This window comes from Cataglyphis hispanica, chromosome 8 (genome assembly GCF_021464435.1).
Source record: "Cataglyphis hispanica isolate Lineage 1 chromosome 8, ULB_Chis1_1.0, whole genome shotgun sequence".
Classification (NCBI taxonomy): Eukaryota; Metazoa; Arthropoda; class Insecta; order Hymenoptera; family Formicidae; genus Cataglyphis; species Cataglyphis hispanica.
The window spans coordinates 1,007,417-1,026,274 of record NC_065961.1 but is presented as its reverse complement, the minus strand read 5'-3'; the positions used below and the strand labels follow the sequence as shown (position 1 = coordinate 1,026,274).

The following is an 18,858-nucleotide window of genomic DNA, read 5'->3' as shown; positions in this document are numbered from 1 at the left end:
ATTTTTTTTATTTTTTATTTTTCTTGTGCAATCTTATTCAATTTAATATTAATAAAAAAAATAAAAAAAAATAAAAAAAAAATAATATAAAAAAAAAATTAATCTTTTTTTTGTAGTTCTGAATAAGTATTTAGATATATTTTATACCTTTAAAAATACCGCCATAAAACGTGTGAGTTCCTTCGAATTGTTTGATTTGAATCAAGACGAAAGAAGCAAAGATTTCTTTGCTCTGATTGGTCAATCGAACTCTTCGAAACTTTAGAAGCGGATCTATCGATTTGACTCTCATGTACTTCATGATCGATGATGTATATATGTCAAAATGGCGTCTCTCTATCATTTCGGTGGCGCTGCCTCTCTACGAAATTCTCTTTACGTTGTCGACGTGCTTTACGTCGTGTTTAGCGAGGTACCGCCTTTTATATCTGGCGTGATTTAAAGAATCCTTCGGATTTTTAGCCAGAAAGATGGTCCAGAAGAAGGTAAGATCATTGAACTATCGTGCACGAGCATTATTTTCGTCAAATGGCATTATTAGCAAAGAATATCAATGTTCAAAATTTTGGCATGTTTCATTAGTACATAACATGAAAATATGTTATTGCATAGTGATTTGATTTTATTATTATTTCATTATTGTAAGTTTCGCGTGATATTTCTCAACATGTGAGAAATATCGAATAATCATGCATTGTATTAATTTTTATAATTTATAACCTAAATATAAAATATGGAGAAAGTAATCGTAGATTTTAACGCCACCACGAAAGAGAACAATCAGCATTCATTCGGTATAAACAGTTCCCATCATTACATTAAATTCTTATAAGTGAAAAAGATAATTAATTGAATTAATCGAGTTTTTCGAAAAGATGTTTATTATAAAAGACAAAATATATAACATCTTATTAGTTACATATTTTGTTAAAATTGTATGCTTGTGATTTTGTAAAAATGTTATTAATTATATTTTAATTTCTTTCTTCAAATGTATAGCCAAAGAAGAAAGTAGGCAAGAAGGTAGCTGCCCCACCATTGGCAGTTAAAAAGGTTGAGCCAAAGAAAGTGACCAACCCACTTTTTGAAAAACGAACTCGCAACTTTGGCATTGGTAACATAAAATAATTTGATTAGTTTTATAGTTAATAACCTAATAATATAATTTAAAGTTATTTAAAATTTTATTAAAATTTAGGGCAGGACATTCAGCCGGCACGTGATCTCAGTCGCTTTGTAAGATGGCCTAAATATATTCGTATTCAGCGTCAAAGGGCTGTGTTGCAAAAGAGGTTGAAAGTACCGCCAACAATCAACCAGTTTACACAGACGTTAGATAAGCAAACAGGTAACTTTTATATATACATATTTTATGAAACATTTTTATAAAGATTTATATATGATATACATATAAAACAATGTAATATAACCATTTCTTTTATATATTTTAGCTACACAGTTGTTCAAGGTATTAGAAAAATACCGACCAGAATCAGCAGCTATGAAAAAGGCAAGATTGAAGGCAAGAGCTGAGCAAAAGATTGCAAAGAAAGAAGATACACCAACAAAGCGACCAAATGTCATTCGTTATGGGACGAACACAGTGACCACATTAGTAGAGCAAAAGAAGGCTCAACTGGTTGTTATTGCGCATGATGTAGATCCTATCGAGGTTGGAATTTATTTATAATATTACATTTATTTTGTATGACAATTCTATTTAACAATGATGAATTGAATTTCTTCACCTGAGGATCAAAAATATATTTTTGTTTTCATAGGATGAAAAATGACATCTGAGTTATATTTTTATTAGCTTTCTAACAGAAAAAAAGAAATATATAATTATAATGCTAATATAATTTATTTTTTTATTATTGCAGATTGTTTTATTCCTTCCTGCCTTGTGTCGTAAAATGGGTGTACCATACTGTATCGTCAAGGGTAAAGCACGCCTGGGACGTCTAGTTAGACGCAAGACCTGCTCAACAATTGCTCTGACACAGGTATGTGAAGCTGTATTAATTTTTTATATTTGTATTATTCTTATAATTTAGTGCGATTTTATTTTATGATGAACTCAAGAGCCAATCCAATGATAAATTGTGATTACCAAAGTTATTCTCTGATACATACTTACAAAAATCTGATTTTTTTACTTTTATTTCGAGTTTATTAAAATATATTACACTGCTATATATTATTTCAGGTCGATTCTGGCGATAGAGCCAACTTTGCAAAGATTGTTGAAGCTATTAAGACGAATTTCAATGATCGATACGACGAAATTAGACGTCATTGGGGTGGTGGTTTATTGGGAAGTAAATCTGCAGCAAGGATAGCAAAATTGGAAAAAGCTAAAGCAAAGGAGCTTGCACAAAAACAAGGTTAAGCTCTTTGACCACATTTACAGATTATATCAAAAAATAAACGGTAAAATACAACTATACTTGTATTTATTCGATAAGCTAGATTTCCCAAATTCACATATTTTTCCATTTTGTATAAAGGATAAGGGGAGGAGGAGTTTCTTTATTATCGTAACTTTTTCCTATGTTAAATATGTACAATTACAATGAAAAAATATTACGATATTTAAATCCGTTTCTTGACGAGTTTTTCTAGTCTTTTAATTCTTCCAGCTTCATATTCTGGGCTGTCATGTACTATATGACTCTTTGTAGCATGCGCAGAATTCGCGCTTTCAAGTTGTTTAAATTGTTCAACAAATTGAACTTGCTCAGTCTTTTTCAATCCCTGGAATATATATCAATTTCATTAGATATTTACCTGATTAAAAATATAATAAACTATAACTTTTTTGTTCAAAAATTACCTTCATATCTAAAATTTTTTGGAATTCTGAGGATTGCAAATCGGGCAAGTGCATTCTGCATTGTTTGACAAAGTCTGTAGGAGATTCAATCGATGACATTACAATCTTCAAAATCATTTCAGCATTTGCCATTCCTTTAACCACAACCTAGATAACACATGCATCAAATGTGTACATTATCTATTATATATATTCATCTTTTATTTATCTTATGATATGAATTACCTTAGTATATGTTACTGGAGCTTTTCTTTGTACTTGATAACCAATTGATGGAAGATCCAACAAAGCTGTTTTTAACATGTGGACATCTAATAACAGTTGTTCTGCGCCGACATCATTTAATGGCTTACATTTGAATAACTGTTGTACTAATTTTGCTATAAAAGAGCTAAAAAAAAAAATATTTAATAGAATCTCAAAAAATATGACATAAATTCATATCATATATGAATATTTTACCTGGCGAACTTGAGACAAAACTGTGTGAAATATTTCCGACAAGAAGATAGTCTATCTCGGATGGTGGGTATTGTTTGTCGGAGATGCGCTATTATGGTATTAACATAATTACTTTGATCACCTACTACTTCCACAGAACTCCATTGTACCTAAAAAAAGAAAAAGAATATTTTTATTATTATTTTAATAGATTTTAATGAAATATTAATTTTATTACTAGTAAAATATATCACTGATAAAAAAATTACACTTTTAAATCATCTACCTTAGTCATAGCGGTCAATGCAGATTCACATGCTGTTTCTAAATCTTGAACTAGTAATTGGATACAGTGAGAAATTACTCTAAAAACAAATACCGGAAATTAATAACTTGACAATATATATATATATATATTTTAAATGTGATGTTCTTTTTAAATATTTTTAATAAATTATAAATTAGAAAAAAGATAAAGAGATATACTTATGAAAGTTATCCTGTTCTTGAGACAAAACAATTTTCTCGGCATAGCATTTATCTGTTTTCTCACGGAGCTTTCCCTCTAATTGTTGTGTTGTCTCTAAACAATATTCTGCTGTTGTTAAAATACTGAAAAATATATTTTCATAATTTTTCATTTTGCTCTATAACAGATATGAATTAATAACAGATACACTTACCAGCATATACGAGATTGTTCTTCTTTACTAAATCTGGCAATTTCTCCCTCTTTCAAAAAACTTTGGAAATTTTGTATAAAGCCTGATGTTGACAGATCTCGGAAATCACGTGTGATATTGCTCATGCTGGTTCCGATACCAGCATTACCTCCGACTCTACAAGACGATTACGTATATAGGTAAACATAAATTTTATAATTTTATTCGTTTGTACGTAATATTTTGAGATTTACTTTGGTAAATTATTCTGTAAGATCTTGACTGCATATTCCCGTAGATATTTTTGGAAGATCTCTGTAAGGCTCAGCATAATCAAGCCAGTGCTAAGTTGCGTACATTGCAACATACATTTCTTGTAAAATACAAACAGATCGGCGCACGAGCTCAAGACACTGCTCGGACCTTCAATACCATCAAATTCTTTGGCACCTGGCGGTTGCGTTTTAGAATCAGACACGAACTTATCCATTAGATCTGCTAAATTGCGATCTAAACTTTCTATATAGATATTCAAGTATGGTTCAAAACATTTTCCTATAAGATTTGCGAATGGTGAAGGTTTCGATTTTTCAGTTTCGATCTAGATTTACAAAACATATACATTTTTAATAATATACACGTAAGGTTATATATATAACTTATATATATTAATTTTTTGATACCTTCTCACTTTCTTCTTCGAAAGGATTCCCTGGGACTTTTTCAGTTACATCATTATTGACTATTGCACTCTTAGCATCGACAGTTTCTAAAGTACTTCCGGTAAAACGTTTTGCCAGCAATGACTCGAAGTTACTGGTTCTTTGAATTGCGTAAAGCAACAATTTAACATCTATTTCATTACGTCTCTTGTTCATCAATTTAGTAAGATCTTCACGTGTAACATGGCAGAATTGTACAGCTATACGTTCGGAAATCTCCCAATCTTGGGGAAAGATTGTACCAAACTTGGATTCAAAATCGAGTAGATGTTTCTTGATCCATGCATATCTTCGATCTATTTTATCCAACCAAGCAAAATCCTGATTTTCATCAAACAAATGTGCGTACTCTTGCAATTGGATATTTACAAACCAGATAAGCAGATCTTTCCTTTTAAGAAATAATACATAAAATATTAATAATTCTGATATTTTTATTAATATTAATTTAAATATCACAAATATTTAATATACATACTTTACTTTAGGATCTAATACCGATAATACCAAACATCCCTCTGTTAACTGATTGAAATGCTTTGGATTTTGGCCTGAAAAAGCTTGTTTGAAATCTGTTGTAATCTGCTGAGCCAATTCAACATGAATCTGATGTTCCTTTTTTTTTTTTTTAGACAAAGAGGAACATATTAAAAAGAAAAATTCTATTTATTATCAAGAATATAATTTATATTCTTACTTGATCAGATAATTGCTTCAATTGTGGTATATCCATATAGCTGTTAAAATGTTGCATCACTTCCATCACTGCTTGTAATGGTAAGATAATTTCTCCATATTGTTTTTTTTGCGTCAATACTCTAGATTAATAAAAAAAAATATACAATAGATTTGTAATTTACAACAATAATATTTAAATAATATTTAAATATATATAATATTTTTAATGTTTTGCATAATATATATACTTCAAAGTATCTACTCCTTCTACAAGCATGTGCAAATGATTCAGTGCTGTTATTGAGGCAGTAAGATTTCTCTTAGCAAAATCCAGTTGCTTGATATCTCTTGTGATTTCTTTGACTACTTCTTCTGACTGTTCCGCTTTATCTTTTATGTCTTTTATATCGACAAATAATTGCCTTATCACTTTTTGTGCATCTTCTAATGCTGCTCTACCATCTTGACCTACATTTGTCTGACCACGTACGACTGATCGTATATCTTTATCAATATTATATATTTTAAGTTCCATATCATTCACTACATCATCAATGTTTGACAAAGATTGTTCCGTAGGGAATAAAGAATTTATATAATCCACCACATTGAAATTGGATTGGTCTAATGGATCGGTACTAGGCAAGACCTAAGAGAGGTAACGTTAAAAATGCTATAAAATTGCATTTTATATTTAACTATATTATATGTAATTATTTATAATAAATTGCATGTAAAATGTCAAAGTAACTGCTGCTCAAAAAAAGACAGATATAAATTAAGTAAATTTTTTTATTCAATGTAAGAATTATTACATTTCATACAAAAGAGATCAATATGATAATAATGAGTAAATTTTGCTGGAATTTCAAAGAGATCATCGCATTCGCATCAAATCTAATCGCAAAAAAGACGAACGTCTGAAAAATGTCGACAAAAAAAGAAACCATCGTAAGCTGTCATCGAGGGCGACAGTTTGACAACTAAGTCCTAACCTGTTCGATCACATTCTGCACATTCGGTGGAAATGTATAGATCGTAGACCGCAATTCCTCTAAATCATCCTCCTCGTGATTTTCCATTGTGCTGCGAAGGGACAAGAATATACCTCACGTAAACATTTCGTTACACTTTATTCGTGCGTGCGAATTGTGACAAGGTGGCAGATGAAACCATTGTATACATATGTCTATGGATGAGACATATTTAATGACGTTTACACGAATCAGGCACGAGTAGTTGTCACGACACTATGGTAAACTGATCGATTACGCTATGCGATATGATCTTCTCAGAAATCAAGCAAATCAATTCCATTTATTGTAAATTTCTTAATTTTAATATCAATATATCTGTCTATGTCTAAAATTCGAATCCTAAAATTAAGAAATTTACAAAAAATAAAAATGATCAATTTTTGACTTCTGGAAAATTTTATTCATACATATTTTTCATAGAAGTTATAATAATAATAAAAATTTTTATCTCTTATCTCTTATTTATAAATTCCATAAATGATTCTGAAAACAAATTCTCTCTTCCTGCATTTTACTAAATTTTTCAATTTTTTTTTAACCTTTTCAAACAAAAAATTTAATTTGAAATTTTATTTATAATTTGCATTAGCTGTTCCTTAATATTAATATAATTTCATATTTATATACACAATCTTTTATTATTTCTAATATCTCTATTTCTTATTATTCTCTTTAAAAATTTACTTAATTTATATTCTATATATCTCTAATTCTTATTATTTTAAATAAATTCGGCATTTATTACAGAACCGCGAGAAATAAAAAAGCACACATTCCATTCTTTAAAATCTTATATGAAATTTGTTACTATGTACATATATACATATATATACATTCAATACTCTTATACTTTCTCGGGTAAGAATAGAAATGTAAAATTAATAATGAAATTCTTTTTATATAATAATTATTATAATATATATTTTACAAAAATAACGTGAGCTACTTCTTGTTTATTAGAGAATTTCATACAAGAGTTTATCATTCTCATCATAAGAATAATATTAAAGTGAATAGATGGAAACGAAAAAGATCTCGAGAAACATTCATTCGAAGTCGATTTCTATTTTCGGACAATGAAAAATTTACAGATTCGAGTTCCCATGAATAATGCGCACGTCGTTCGCTCATTTTCACGCAATGGGTCAATGACCCTTTTTATATTTAAACGAAAACCATATTTTCATTGGCTTTCTTTGCGATGCGATCGCACGCGCAATCAAAACCCGGCATTCCTTGATAAATCGGAAGTCGGTGGACTGCCTCGTGCGGGCGCCGCGACGTCTCGCGTCGCTCCCTTCGGTCGTTGGGGGGATGGGGGAGAGGGAGGGCGGAGGGGGCGGAGGGGAGGTGAGGTCGGTCGAACGGGAGCGGGTCGGTCGAACGATCGAAGGGCTCAGTTGTAGCGCCGACTCCCGGCATATACGAAGTCGCGTCGTAGTTTTTAAAGGCACACTTTGTACAAACGTAGACACGCACGCCTCTTTCTTCCGTACCTCCGCCTCGCCTCGCCTCGCCTCGCCTCGCCTCGCCTCGCCTTCGCCTTCGCCTTCGCCTCGCTACGTAGTGAGCAACAGATATTAACGTGCACGTTGTAGAAGCGATACCCCGACCTGTAGAAAGCGAGACATGCGTCCGGCCGCCGGTCACTGGAGAAAAATCCTCCTTGTGTACATTTTGCAATTATTTCCATGTAAGTGTCATCCGTGCGCTCGCGTACCTTCGTCCCCCTGAATAACATCAATCGACAATCTCCCTGCTGCGCGCGTGTCCCGCCTTCCCCGTGTGTATCCTTTCTCCTCGTCCTTTGTGTCTTTGGGTCGAGGACTCGTTGCAACAAGGGATGATCGCACTGCAGCCGAGCGAAAATTCCTCGGCGGATGCCACTCATCGGGCGTGAGCTCACCGCTATGACCCGAGCTACGCTCGAAAAACAAACTCTTTCGTTTTAAGATCGTTTAGGATGTATCGTCTGTTCGATTTGCCGATTAATTTTGTTTACTACTTTTCCTGAATGAAAATTTTATTGACCGCCATCTTTCTCCCTTCTTTCTTTTGCCATTAAACGTCTTGGCAATTTAACATTAAATGTCTTGAGCGTCAGATTAATTTTTCCGTTTGACAGATTGATTTGTTTAATTAAATGCAGAATAAGTTTCTGTTAAAACGATTTGTATGTTCGGCTATTACGAGAAGCTGCGTGCGCTTTTATTTTTGTCCGTCTATTATTGCGTGTCGATATTTTTGAAAAAGGATCGATCGGCACGTCCGTAAATAAGAATTTCCTCCGATAGGGTTTAATAACATCTTGGCGGATGGATCTTGTCTTATTAATCGTGTAAAAATAACTATATTTTTATTTTAAAATCGCGTTCCTAAGAGGCGTAAATCACGAACATGAATCACGTTGTCGTGCTCGCTTTATTTTTTTCCACGCTTAGTGGAAAGCATGAATTTTTCACATGGAATTTTTCTCCGCGCATCTAGTTTACAGAATAGATTAAAAAAGCTGTGTATGTCGAAAGCCTCAGAAATTCATTAAGGTGCTACTTGCTCATATATTACGATCTCTGTATATTCATCTAAACGTCGGATTATAAAGCCCAGGTACCGTTTGGTACAAATTAAAAAAATTGAAGAGATATCATTATTGTTCAATTTATTATAGACCGATATTCTGTGCTGAAAAACCCAAAAATCGATTTGATCCGATCACTGGGGGTGTTGATGTCACAGGCGATTTTTACGATAGCATGTTTATACGAGTCGTAATCTACTAAAACGTAATTCACGACTCATGAAAACGCGGCATAAAACAGGGAGAGAGAATTATACCGTTTAAAACTTTCGAATTTTTGGATCCTGATTTCTTTTATCGTAAGAAGTCGACATAAATAATTTTTTTTTTTTTTTGTTTCAAAATTAATAATATTACATTAGCTATGTTTTGCAATATTCGTTAGTTGTTGCATTGTTTCAGTTGACGATCGTTGGATGCTGCGACTTATTCCTTTTACAATTTAATACTCTGACAATATTACACTTTGCACTTTGTGATGTGTGACACATGTCTCAGCTTAATTGTTCAGAATCCCATGTTTCCGTGAGGAAGAATAATTCTACGCCATGTTTCATGGGACATTTTCCGGAGAGTATATGAAGCAACGTCGTTAGCGCACATACACAAGTGTCTCATATGTGCTTATTTGATATTATATTCATTTCGATTAGTCATCGTGAGAGCAACATGAATCTAAAAATAGTATTTGCTCGGATAATAATAAAGTTTGCACCAGTTTCTTTTTATATATAAGTTATATAAATATTGCTTTCAAAATTTGGAATTTAATTCAGATAATAATAATCAGATAATAATAATTAAAGGCGAGAGAATGGTGTCATGCGGATTTATGTTTTCAAAGCGATCAATTTCTTCCTTCGATAAATAACAGCACGATACAAAGAATCATTTGAGATCCAATAAGTGTTAATAAATCTTTTTTTACATGTTTAAGAAATTTAGTATGTCAATTTTTAAAAATGTTACTTTTTTTTGTCTCGCAGGAAATTTAACATCCGAATAACCACTCACTCGCGCGCTTTTTTAATGTAACATTGAATAAAAAAATAATATAAACTTCTTTATTTCAGGAACATGAACGCTTCTATCATTCATACCATCCACGTAGAATTATTACAATGCATTATTACATTCAATACAAATTCTCAATGATCGTCACCCACATGATATGTCAATACGAAGTATGAACGAAACTCGAACGTAGTCGATCGACATTTAGCGTTACTACGCATTTTTATATCATGTTTTTGTCACAAAGTGCGATAAATCAAGACAATTCTCAGAATAGACTGACGTGACTCAATCTGACCTAATTTATGCAAACTGAAACAATGTGCATAGTAAATATTAATGATTGTAGACTGAATAATGAAAATGAAAAATGAAAATGATCTTTTTTTGAGAGAAATTTTTACTAAAAAAGAAACGGATAAATATGTATATATCAATTCAAATAAACCATTTTCTGCTGATCCTAGATAATAAATCGATAATATATTAGGAGTGAACATAAGAACGTTTTGGTTACGAATAGAAACTTTGTAACAAGTCAATTACCGCGAAACTAGAACTACATTTGCTCGATATGAACGGTAATATTGTAGGAAATGCAGCTTCTCGAAAATTCAACAGACAAAAGCTCTTGACAATGCTTTAGCGCTATCTTAATCGTTAATCACAAAATTTCAACTCTCCGAAATTCTGCAATTTCGACAAGTTGTTCGCAATGGCTTGCTCGCGATTCTCGAATCACCGATAATTATCTGAATTTCATAATAAGTCGGAAATAGTTTCGCTAATCACACAAATTATTAAAATTTAATAATTAAGAAATTTGGGAAACCTTTCATTCGTTTAACTTTAAAAGTTGTACATAATTTTCTTTCATTATCTAGAAAGGAAAAGAGATGAAGAGAATAAAAAGTTTTTTTTTCATTTTTAGAATACAATCAAAATTATATAATAGTACAGCATATGCATGGAAGAAATAAGAAACCATACTCAAGATAAACATATTCATGTTCCATAAAAAAGTTTATCACTGAATGCAAAAAGTTCAAAATTTAAAGCAATTTTTTGCAGTCTGACAAATCTAATGTCCACAGAGCAAAAAGTATATGCAAAGAGACATATATTTTTGATTTAAATTAATTAGGCATCAGAAATACAATGCATTAAATCGTGAATTCAATTTAATCAAAAAGGTCAACAAATCGGTTTAATTGGAACAGCTGAAAATACAATCGCTTTTTCAATCATTTGAATAGTGCGACTTTAAGAGCTATTGTGCCACAAGCTAATTATCCGATTATTTATCGAGCCAATTATATTTATGCAAAGTGTTTACCTTAATACTACATATATAAAAGAAATATTTTAACGATTATGAATTAAATATCTTTAGGATTCTCTCATGACACGTGACATTTAGATATTACGATATTTTTTCTTCAAGAATGAAAACTTTAGTAGAAAGCTTTACTTTTATGTTTTAACATAATGTGCTCTCAATTGCTTTTCGAAAATCAGAAGCGAAAGAATAATATAAGCCAGATTCTTTTCACAAAATCTGTAAAAATAAAAGCGTTCATATGAAAATTTTTAATGTAAAATTTAATTTAATTTAATAAATAAAATTAATAAATAAAATTTAATTTAATTACTTTGAATAGAAAAAAATGTATCATTTTAGTATATATCAAAGTTAAATTATCTTTATATATTTCTTAAAATCTATTGTCATCGTTTATATTCTCTCTTGATGATCTAATATTGACTTGTACTATTATTTCGCGCAACATAACGTCATGTATGGAAAGCCGATGAATCCCAATTGTTAGAATTTACAACGAGACATAATGTCAACCGCTCAGCTTTAAGTGTCCGTTGAAATATGGACACGCGTGTAGAAAATCGCATACCATTAGTATTATCTGTCGACACGATCAATCTCGATAATCCTTGAAAGTAGGCTTCTCATCTCAAAATGTCGCGAAATAATATACGATGCGTGCGACGGTAACGCGGGTTTTCACTCTGATCGATACAGTAATACCTCCCAGCAACAGGGCAGACCGCCACAAGTAGTTACGGTCGGCCGAAGACTCTCCATTTTCTCTTCCCGTCCCGCTAAATTAATCCGTTCTCTGTCCTCTCGTTGTCGCATCAATGCCATTGCTGAACGATAATCGAACGCAATGCCTCGGCAGCGTTTAATCGAAATGCCAAGCAACGCGATCTGATATTTTGTTATATTTTATTTCATATATAATATAGCTTTGCAAGCGTAATACGATAGTTGGAAATAAAAAATGCATAATCTCTTTAATAAAATATCGCAGGGATTCTTCCGATTTTATTTCATTCATAAATTCCATTATCAATTTAAAACTCATCTTTTTTTCTTGTAGAAATATTAAAGTGTTAATAATTTTATAGTTATAAGTGATTCAGATCTAAAATCTTTAGAAATTAAACTTTATGGATGCAAGGATATGAAATTATAGGTTTTAGTGATTAAATTTTCGATTAAATCTCGTTTATATTTGAGATCTAGTTACACGCATGAAAAACATTTATGTGATTTAATATAGGTTTATGGATTACGATATCCTTCAAATTAACTTTATCGCCTAGTCGATTCTAACTGAATATCGTATAATTCATAAAATACATAAAATATATACTCAACGTGGTTTTATAAAAATTTTGCTTACTCTTGTTATTATACAATGATTTTTCGACGGGTCTTAATATTTTCATTTTAATTTATAAAATAAGGAAATATAGACAAGACGAATGACAAAATATGCAAATGGCTAAATGAATTTTCAATCCTTGGTCTTATTCGATACATATTCGCATTGTCACTAATAAAAATATGAATGAGAAAACCGTCACGTTCTAGGATTCTTGTCAGTGGAATTTTCTAATAATATTTTGCTCAAGTAGCGTTTCTCATGTCAGTTGTCGGAATTATACGATAGTGTGCACACACTAACAGAGATTGCATGATTTTCAGACACGACGCTGGCAGATCACATGAAGGTCCAGTTGATTGCGCCGAAGTACATAACGTATGGCGAAACAGCTACTTTAGTCTGCAACCATACTGTCCCGGACGACTTGCTGCACAAAATAGAATTTATGAAAGACGAGAAGAGGATATTTCAATATATAAAGGAAAGAATACCGCCGTATATCACAATGCCGCATATCGACGGCGCAAGGCTGGAGGTGAGCGAAAAATAATACACAAAGAGTTAGATTTTTAAGACACATATTTTCTTAGTGCACGAGCTCTTAAGAATTTTATTTTATTTTATTTATTTTTTTTTCACTACAATTGCCATTATTTTTTTGAAAGGCGTGTGAATTATCTGCAAAGGACAGAATTAACAAAAGAAGGGTAAAAGATAATGTAACTTATTTATTTCCGATGAGAGAAAAATTGCATAATGTAAATTTTACAGTGTTAATAAAAAATATAATGGTTGATTTTATAAATATAAATTAACTTATCTGACTTATTCTTTACCAAATAAATATATATATTCCAATATAAAGAATCATAAATAAATATATTGGATATAATTATATTGGATAAATATATTGGATATTTTAATACTCTGGCATACTTTAAAGTCCATAATTATCTCAACAGCGTATCTCACATTATAACAGGCGTGCAGGTATGATAACACTTTTATATAAAGTTTACGCGAAATTTGCACGACTGAAATGTGCATTGACCTTTGCATCTCAATTTATCCACAGTCAAACATATCTCTGTAAGTTTAGAACATGAATATTTATGAAATTTCTATTTTTAGGAAGTTGAGTATTTGTATCAGTCTTGACGAAAGTTTTGTCCAATTAAACGATTGCATATTCTGACAATTCGGCAATTTTATTTTTTTGCAATATGATTCGAAGAATATAAATGATTCGTAAATTATTGTTTTAAAATAAACAAATCTTTCGAAATATGTTATAAATTCCTTTTTTTCAGATCTCCATAAATAGTATTGCTTAATTTTGAACTTATTTTAATTTATTTTAATTTCTATGCTTGCGCGCGTGCGTTATTTTTAATTTTTTAATTTAAATGTATCTTGTTTTTATTGCTGTATATTTTTGCTTTGCTGTATATTTTAAATTTTGATTATTACATAATGCAATAATGTTTTATTTCATGAACAAAAGTTTATAGATTTATCAAATTAATAATAAAGTAGTTATTAGTTAATTTCTCTTAGCTTACTAAGTATTAAATATATTTTGTATGCGCTTGTTTATATTTTTTCTTATATCACATTCTTGTTTACGTAATGAAACGATGTTTTTTTTTAACTTGTCGTCTGACATTATTACGTGACGGCGATGTATAGGTGAAAATATAATTTACATATCCATCGCGTCGATCTATAAGAAAAACTGTCCGTTGTAAACAAAAGTCCAAAAATAACTAGAACGCCCTCGATAACGCACGTTGGATATCCAGAGTCCTCCCCTATCTTTCGCTATGATTAATGTTTAAGCGAGTAAAGCTAACGCATTTATTCAAGGCGTAGCCTTTATGTATCGACATAAAGCAAAGCTATTTACGTATGTGTACGCTTTATGTCACATAAAATACCTCCCCCAACAATATCGAGACGCAAGGCGTGAAAGCGCAATTTCCTTCGTAAATTTTTTTGATGCCCAAGCGACGGAAGCGTAACGCACACATGGGTGATCTATTAAAAAAGAAAAAAAAAAGAGAGAAAGAGAAGATGAAGTAAAGAGGAAAATCAATACTTGCGCTAACCCATATGTGCGAAACATAATGTCACGAAGACGAATGCTTGTTAGCGGGTATAGAGGTTGACACATACATAAGTAATGAGGCTTCTCGTAACAAAAATAGAACATTCATTTTGCGAGGCTCTCAGATGTTGATGACGGACGATGTAAGTGTTAAAAATGTTTCATGCTATCTTTGCAAAAAAACTTTACTATACTTTACCTTAGCCTTCTCATCTGTTCTTACTCTCTTTCTCGCTTTCGTTTTTGCCGAAAGTACAGATTGATTGACAATGAGTTACGTAATATTCTTCTTTCTCTTCTGTGTACTTTCGAATTTTCTATTTCAATTTCCGCGGAAACTTTCAAGAATTAATGTAACCGATGATATTTTGTATATAAACTATCGGAACTCTTCGAATATTCGGTATTGACAGTCAAAAATTGTGACTTTTTCACAAGGTTTATTCCGAGATAGGTTTAAGATTATTATAACACATGTGTGTAATGACAAATAATAATTAAAAATAACGATGTGACAATGGAAAGGCTGGGAATTATCAGATTTAAGCTAATAACGAGATTGAGGGTCGATGTAACTTCTAGTCATCACCATCTCAATAATGTTATCACCATTAAATAAGTGATAATATAATGCCCAAGATTAAAGCGAATTACCTATTCGAGTTTTTTCTTCAAATATTAATTTTGCAATTATTGAAAATTTTTTTTCTATAATATATATTTACCTTTTTACCACTTCCATAATAGCATTTAACTATATATATTCTTTAAAAGCAGATAGATAATTTACGAGATAATAACAAGATAATTTATGACATATAACAAGACTAAAACAAAGTGGCAGAGCAAGGATTAAATTATTCAAAGTGCTCTGAATTTCTAGCATTTCAAAGCGTTTCTCGTCACTTATGCATCCATTCAATATAATTGAAACGGTTACATGAAAGGAGTACAAGTGATAAATTCTAACAAAACAATTCGTGGAAAGATATTTGATGCCTTTATTCCAATTTTAATTATATTACATTTTTTATTATCAAATTTAAATATTTTTGAAAGCAGAGTGGCACATCTAGCAAAAAATATGTAATGCTGTTTCGTTTTCTCTTGTGCAAACACAACTTTTCTTTGCTTGATTATTAAATTTGAAGGATCCGAGGGAAAAAAGAGGCTGCGGAATATGAAAAACTACGCGTCTCGTAAGTAACTTAAACATAATTTGCGTATTTAAGTTGTCTCTGTAGAATTTGTCACTTGTACTATTCACGTGTACTATTCAATCTAATTGTAAAAAGTATATGATCTTGATTAAACGGCGTGTGACGCGCACGCATATACACGCACACAAATAACAGCAATAGAGTATTAACTCAGAGTATTAACAATTAAGCGGGATTAAGTGAGAAAATTGACAAATAAGTTTGCGCGCCAATACCAGCGCTTTGGCTCTTACTTGCCACTTAATTGCACTTACACAAAATTGCGCTGTATATTATTATAAAGTGCTACAATATCGTTATTCTTTTCCAGCATTCGAGAAATGGCACGACAATCAAACTGCATAATGTACATTTCGACACTTCCGGATCTTATACCTGCGAGGTCACTATGACAACGCCCATTTATACCGCAGGTGCTGATCCTGTAGATATGAAAGTGATACGTGAGTGAAAATGTTGAATTTATACAAAAACTATGCATCTTCTTGTTAATGATATTATTAATCATTATAATTTTGGGATTATATTATTTTTAATGAACAGCAATTTAACTAAGTGTGATATTGATATCGATTTAACTGAAATAATCTTAATAAATTTTTAACATGGAATTTATTATCACATCTGTGATAGAAAACTTGTATGCGAATTAAAATCTAAGTATCAAAATTTGTGTTAATATTATTATTAGTTATAGATATTTAATTACATCAAGTATCTCTCTATATATTTTGTATAATTTCTTCTAGGTCCACAGAGTGCGAATCCTAAGATTACATTTAAAAAGAACATGTATGTGGTTGGTGAGAGCCTGGAGGCAAATTGTACCTCCTCGGCCGCATATCCAGTTCCTTACATAACATGGTTTATAAATGGCAAAGAGGTAAAGAACAAATTAAAATATGATTATATATATATATATATATATATATATATATATATATATATATATGCAGACAATTAACATAATTTCTCAAAAAAGTTTTTTCAAAATACCTGCTTGTAAATGAGAACTGTTACATTCAAATTCTCAAATATTTCTAGAAAAATTCTTGCACTCAATTGCATTTTTTTTTATTGCTGATTTCGCCAGGTGGATATTTCTTTAGTGAATCACTATCCGCATACGTATCATAAGAACTATCTGATGTCTGCCACCGCCAGGTTGAAGGTGGAAGTTTCTGCGTTGCATGCCGGGGAAAATGGATATTTGGAGATCAGCTGTCGGGCAACGATACCCGATTTCCCCATGCAGCACGAGAAATTTGCTGATATTAAGACAAAGGCGGTGTCAGGTAAGTTTTTAGAATATTAAAAAAAAAAAATCAAATAAATATTAACATCTACAAACATTTGGAGCATTATGATATCAATAATTTTTTATCTAAAAAAATATATGTCTCAGTTTTTTATACGAGAAACGATCACACCTATAAAAATAGATCTAAAATTACTTAAAAAAAAAAAAAACTAAAATAAAGATTGACACGCATTTCAATTATGAAAATATTTGTTGAAATTTTTCTCTGCGCTTTGCTTGTATTTACTTCGTGTAAGCCAGAGCTATTCTACATTATTTCCTATAAGTTGTTAACGATAATTATAAATAATTTTTCTTTCTACGTGAAATTTGTTTTCAGTGCAAATTATACCAGCGTCGGATATGATCACGTCTTCCGCGACAATTCTCGCACGAGAACTAATGCTATCTACAATACTGTGCATATTAAACGCGATGCACGAGTTTATTCCTTAATAAAAGTCAATTGCTCTAGAATAATTCGGCTGTAACATACTTAATCGTAAGGATATTAAGGCGATGAACATAAGATCGAACAATCACAATGTCTTCCTTCGATATATCGAAATACACACGGGGGCAGCGGTTTTATTGTCTTTGCAGAAGTTTTGTAAACTCATAGACGCGGCTTCTTCGTGCGCGCTATTTTCGATTATTGCTTATAACGAGCGTCGTCTATCTTGCGAAACATATCAATTCTCATGAGAAGGAAATGTCCGAATATTCGGCAGGTGTGTCGGAAAGCTATGTCTCTTTCTTTCGTATACGCGCATCTACTTATTACATGATATATAAATTTTAGAATTTTTATCTGACAGTTGAAACAGAGTAATAAAATCTGTGTGCAGAAATATTTTCGCGAAATATCTTTGTTTCATAACAAACAAAAAATTTGACGCATAATACACATAATATAATAAAATATATATTATACATATTGTTAACTTAATTAATATATTTTTTAAAGAATCAGAGTTTATTCCACGTTAAAATGAAATACTTTATTGTGAAACACACAAGTGAAGATCCAATCTATAATACCGTTATTGTGAGATACTCTGTTATATTGATATACTGTTGTAAATTGTAATTTATATATTACTTTGAAAAACGATATAGTTTTCCGATACGCGTAGTATAACATTTCATCTACTCTCGCCTCGCCGCTGGGGAAATACAATGTTTTTTAAGCTAGCAAATGCATTTTTGTTATTGTGCTCTCATTTCCATAAAAATTGATGACCATAAAAAAACGCTTTACAATCCGTTGAATCAGTTTAACATTTTCTCTTTAAAAAAAAAAAAAAAAATCAAATTTCTCGATATCATCTTCTCATTTTTCCTTAATAAATTTTTTCTTTATGGAAACAATGTTTTTTTTTTCTCTCCTTTAATTCATTAGGATTATAATAAAAATAGAACTAATTTCAATGCTTAACTTGTATCACGCGTAAAACAATTTCTTATGTTATACATCCCGTTTCATCCCGATGTTCGATAATATCGAAGAAATCAACTTTCCGACAATAATTTAGCAAGGCGACAACCTTTTTCCCGCGTAAAATAGAACATA

At 31.3% G+C, this 18,858-nt stretch overlaps 3 protein-coding genes across 4 annotated transcripts; 2 read left to right on the top strand and 1 right to left on the bottom strand.

Moving 5' to 3' along the window:
* Window positions 1-325: 325 nt before the first annotated feature.
* LOC126851431 (60S ribosomal protein L7a) lies at window positions 326-2,444 on the top strand. Its single transcript, XM_050595400.1, has 6 exons — window positions 326-485; window positions 1,000-1,114; window positions 1,199-1,348; window positions 1,452-1,672; window positions 1,884-2,006; window positions 2,210-2,444. Exons 1-6 carry the CDS (start codon window positions 471-473, stop codon window positions 2,390-2,392), a joined length of 807 nt encoding a protein of 268 aa, XP_050451357.1. The 5' UTR covers window positions 326-470; the 3' UTR covers window positions 2,393-2,444.
* Window positions 2,440-6,553, bottom strand: LOC126851386 (vacuolar protein sorting-associated protein 53 homolog). Its single transcript, XM_050595304.1, has 13 exons — window positions 6,335-6,553; window positions 5,588-5,988; window positions 5,359-5,479; window positions 5,140-5,276; window positions 4,623-5,052; window positions 4,194-4,540; window positions 3,961-4,116; window positions 3,764-3,889; window positions 3,564-3,642; window positions 3,299-3,447; window positions 3,062-3,227; window positions 2,837-2,983; window positions 2,440-2,757 (listed from the first exon to the last, which is right to left on the bottom strand). The coding sequence occupies exons 1-13, from the start codon at window positions 6,419-6,421 to the stop codon at window positions 2,596-2,598; spliced, it is 2,508 nt and encodes an 835-aa protein (XP_050451261.1). The 5' UTR covers window positions 6,422-6,553; the 3' UTR covers window positions 2,440-2,595.
* Window positions 6,471-18,176, top strand: LOC126851427 (uncharacterized). 2 transcript variants are annotated; one of them, XM_050595395.1, is made up of 6 exons: window positions 6,471-6,594; window positions 12,979-13,193; window positions 16,296-16,428; window positions 16,735-16,868; window positions 17,079-17,280; window positions 17,626-18,176. In XM_050595395.1, the coding sequence occupies exons 2-6, from the start codon at window positions 12,999-13,001 to the stop codon at window positions 17,739-17,741; spliced, it is 780 nt and encodes a 259-aa protein (XP_050451352.1). In that variant the 5' UTR covers window positions 6,471-6,594; window positions 12,979-12,998; the 3' UTR covers window positions 17,742-18,176. The 2 variants fall into 2 exon arrangements, with proteins under 2 accessions (XP_050451352.1, XP_050451351.1); XM_050595394.1 differs by lacking the exon at window positions 6,471-6,594 and adding an exon at window positions 7,789-8,069.
* Window positions 18,177-18,858: the final 682 nt, after the last annotated feature.

Coding starts and splice junctions, on each gene's coding strand:
- LOC126851427 (XM_050595394.1), top strand. CDS start 8,006: ATGCGTCCGGCCGCCGGTCACTGGAGAAAAATCCTCCTTGTGTACATT. Junction 8,070..12,978: donor CATTTTGCAATTATTTCCAT/GTAAGTGTCATC, acceptor CATGATTTTCAG/ACACGACGCTGGCAGATCAC. Junction 17,281..17,625: donor TAAGACAAAGGCGGTGTCAG/GTAAGTTTTTAG, acceptor ATTTGTTTTCAG/TGCAAATTATACCAGCGTCG.
- LOC126851386 (XM_050595304.1), bottom strand. CDS start 6,421: ATGGAAAATCACGAGGAGGATGATTTAGAGGAATTGCGGTCTACGATC. Junction 3,890..3,960: donor GAACAATCTCGTATATGCTG/GTAAGTGTATCT, acceptor TATATTTTTCAG/TATTTTAACAACAGCAGAAT. Junction 2,758..2,836: donor AAAAAATTTTAGATATGAAG/GTAATTTTTGAA, acceptor TATATATTCCAG/GGATTGAAAAAGACTGAGCA.
- LOC126851431 (XM_050595400.1), top strand. Junction 1,673..1,883: donor ATGATGTAGATCCTATCGAG/GTTGGAATTTAT, acceptor TTATTATTGCAG/ATTGTTTTATTCCTTCCTGC. Junction 2,007..2,209: donor CAACAATTGCTCTGACACAG/GTATGTGAAGCT, acceptor ATATTATTTCAG/GTCGATTCTGGCGATAGAGC.